Here is a 3,673-nt window from a genome sequence, read left to right on the forward strand (position 1 = left end):
TGAATTCTTTGAAATACTCAAAAACATTATTTTTCCTGAGGAATTACACCCAAGTGTACCTTGTGCAATCATTAATAAATAAATAAAAATAATAGGCACCTCCTAGGGATCTGGTCTACATGGGTCCACAAACATCATAATGCACAAGTTCTAATACATCTCTTCTTCTCCTATCAGAATTAGAGGGGAATTCATCTCTGTGAATTTTTCCTAATGCACAACCTTCACAAGCAACATATTCATTCTTTAACATAGGGAGTCCTTCAACCATACTTTTGTTTCTATAGAAACAATAAATCATGATAATTGATGTGACCATACCTCTGATGCCAAAGAATTTCTATTGACATAGTTGTAGAAGTCAATTCTTGATGACTTTTGCTGGTAACATCAAGCTTGTACAGGCCTCCAACTCTGACTCTTAAAGCAATATGTTTGCAGTGATCCAGCAAATCTTTCATTATGCAATGTGTTTTGAAGAATTCAACCTTTAGGTTCTGATCTGTAATTGTACACACAAAGAACCTTTTTTCCTTAATCCCAGGAACATACATAAAATTACGAATGTGCCTGACATTCCCATTTGAAAATGTTACAAGAATGTCCCCACATCCCTTGATCTGATATGGGTGATCATCTCCAAGATAGATATTAGCACCATTGCATACCTCCTTGAAATTATCATACCAACTCTTGTTACATGTCATATGAATCGAAGCTCTAGAGTCCACAAACCATGTATTAGCATCATCCATTTCAGTAGACAACACAACATTAGACACAAATAGCTTGAGATTTTTTAGATCAGAATTCAAGGCTTCTCCTGCAAAATGTCCTGATTGTCTTCTATGTTTATGCCTAGATTCAACATTTTTCTTCTTATAACAGTCTCTTGCAAGATGCCCACTTCTACCACAGTAAAATAATTTTATTCCAGATGACATACCTTGATTTGATTTTAGAAATGGCCTTTTTTGAGATGAGCTTCCACCTTTGTTTTCTCCTCCTTGTTTCCCTTTGAATAATTTCTTCTTCGCCACAAGTGTCAAATCTAGATTATGAGGCTTCAAATGCTTGCCCCTCTTCTTCCTACAATAGTATACATGTCAATTCCTCAAATTTTGGTACTTTCTCCCTTGCTGCAATACCTACAATAAACATCTGGTAGTCCTCTGACATTCCATTTAAAGTGACTGTCACAAGATCAATAACGGGGACTAATTCTCCTATATCTCCCAACTTATCTTTCAAATATTTAATTCTGGAAATAAAGGCACTAACATATTCATTCTCTTCCATGTTAATATACAAGAGCTTACTCTTCATAAACAAGACTTGATTTGTGTTCTTAATTTCACACAGCTCCTTCAATGCATTCCAGGTTGCATTAGAGGTCTGACAATCACGAATATAAGGGATTACATTATCTTTAACATACATCCTTAATAATACCTTTCCTTTGTTCTCTCGCTTCTCCCAGTCCTAAATTGATGTCGTTGTCAAGCCTGCAACAATTTTGCTTCATCTCCCTTCGTGATGTTCCAAGCGCCATAACCTTCCAACAATGTTTGCAGCTTGAATTTCCAGTTGACGTAATTTGTGCATTCCAATTTATTTGCTTCGTTCAAGTATGTATCTACAAATGGATTTTCCACCTTCCCCAAATGTCTTTCAATAGGACCTTTAGTAGCTCAAATTATGAATAGGTTCTCCTTTAAAAAAAAATGGGTGCTCTTGTTTTGAAAAACAATTAAAAAAACAACTCGTTCACATGGGCACTCAAAACAAAGTCCTTTTTAAGGCTATCGAAACCCCTTTTAAAAAATACGAGCCCCTTTCACATGGGCGCTCCAAAAGACAAAAAGGCCCGCTTTTCGTTTTAAAGTATTAAAACCCTTTTAAAAAATCTTAAAAAATACGATTCCAACATTACCCTTTAACGACTCAAAATTCAAGTCCAGGATGGGTTTTTTTTCCATAAAGGTGCAATGCAACTTTCGTCATGTAAGGACAGCGTTGCAGTGTAGAAATTTCCTCTTTTTCAACGTTGGACCCTCTTTGCTAGAGGGAGAGTTGATCAAATAGAAAAATAGCTTCACCATGATCAAATAATAAAAATATATAAAAAATTAAATCTTAAAAATGTAATTGATAAAACTATAAATTTTGATAAATAAAAATATTAATATAAACCAATTCCAAATTTTAATATAAATTTTAAAATTTTAATAGATAAAAAATATATTAACAACTAATCTTAAACATTTAATAAATAAAAATACAAATTTTAATAAATGAAAATAAAAATATACACATTTAAAGAACATATTAGAAGGAGACACGAGGAGCATTTCTCACAAATGGCTTCGAGGAATTCAATACACCGTGTTTGTAAGAAGGCTTACGCTTGATCATGGGCAATAGTTGGTCTACAGAAAGCTTAATGAACAATTTTACCAGTAATATCATAGATTATTAATTTAACCATTGAAAATAATCATTTAACCAGTGAACCAGTGTCAGTTTGAAGATGAAGTTCAAAATTTAGAAATAGGTTTAATTTTTGAAATCATGTCTAAATTTTTTGGAGTGAATTATGTTAGGTTCTTCAGATTCTTTTTCTTAAGATTATTTCTTTTTTTAGAGTGAATTATGTTATGTTTTTCATAATCTTTTTCCTAGATTATTTTTTTATAGAGTTGATAGGTTATCATTTTACTAACTCTTCAATTTTTGTATTTTGATTTTATAAATTACATGTGCTAGTTTGGAAATAAGATCAATTTAGTAGATTTACTTTATATCTACTTTACGCGATGCATACTAGACATGGTTATACATAATGTGATTTTATAATTAAGTAGAATTATGTTTTTTGGAAAAAATTATTAAATCACAAATATTAAAATTTTAATAGATATGAAAGAAGTACAATAGTTTTTTCTTATTTGTTCTAACTTTTTGTTGGATGGGTCTTTATCAAGGTTGTCTTATTTCAAAAGTTTTCTTTTTTTTTTTTTAATGTTATTTAGTTTTTGATTAAATTTTGGTATGGATGTAAATTTTTCACTAGGTGATGATTTATCTGTCAAATATTATTTAAAAAAATATATTTATTATATTTTTGGTGTTAAATGATTTAAAAAATAAATATAAATGATTAAATTATCAAAATTGATGAATTTTTTTTATTTTGGAATTTTTATTTCTAATCTTATGTCTACCAAACCTAAAATATAATTAAAAAATTATTTTAGGTATTATTTTTTCTATTAAAATATTTAAAAAATCATATAAATGATAAAAATATATAACATATTTATATTAATTTTTTTGTTTTTAAATTCTTAATTTTAACAACAAACCTACCAGGTACCACACTAAAATACAAAAAGAAAATCCACTAAAATAAATATAAGACAATTGGTAATATCTTAAATTAAATTTGACAACAAAATATAATTACCTTAATGTTAATGACTACTAATTAGTAGTTTTTACAATTAATTAATTATTTTTAAATAAATAATAGTTTTTATCATTAATCAATATTTTTTATACATAAAATGTAGATAAGTGAGATCGAACGAAGTTTACTCTTTACCAATATCAGATTCAGATATTGTGGAGAAAAATGAGGATGAAAACTACCTTTAAAAATTAAACTATTTAA

The 3,673-nt window shown here is 29.0% G+C and overlaps 1 protein-coding gene across 1 annotated transcript; it reads right to left on the reverse strand.

Annotated features, from left to right (window-relative positions):
* Positions 1 to 281: 281 nt before the first annotated feature.
* On the reverse strand, positions 282 to 944 carry LOC149253734 (uncharacterized). The gene has a single exon (XM_089454581.1). The coding sequence runs from the start codon at positions 942 to 944 to the stop codon at positions 282 to 284; it is 663 nt and encodes a 220-aa protein (XP_089310707.1).
* Between the last annotated feature and the right edge of the window lie 2,729 nt (positions 945 to 3,673).

The sequence above is a fragment of the Pinus tabuliformis genome, chromosome 7, assembly GCF_031772625.1.
Source record: "Pinus tabuliformis cultivar Carrire ecotype Pingquan chromosome 7, CPIR1, whole genome shotgun sequence".
Lineage (NCBI taxonomy): Eukaryota > Viridiplantae > Streptophyta > Pinopsida > Pinales > Pinaceae > Pinus > Pinus tabuliformis.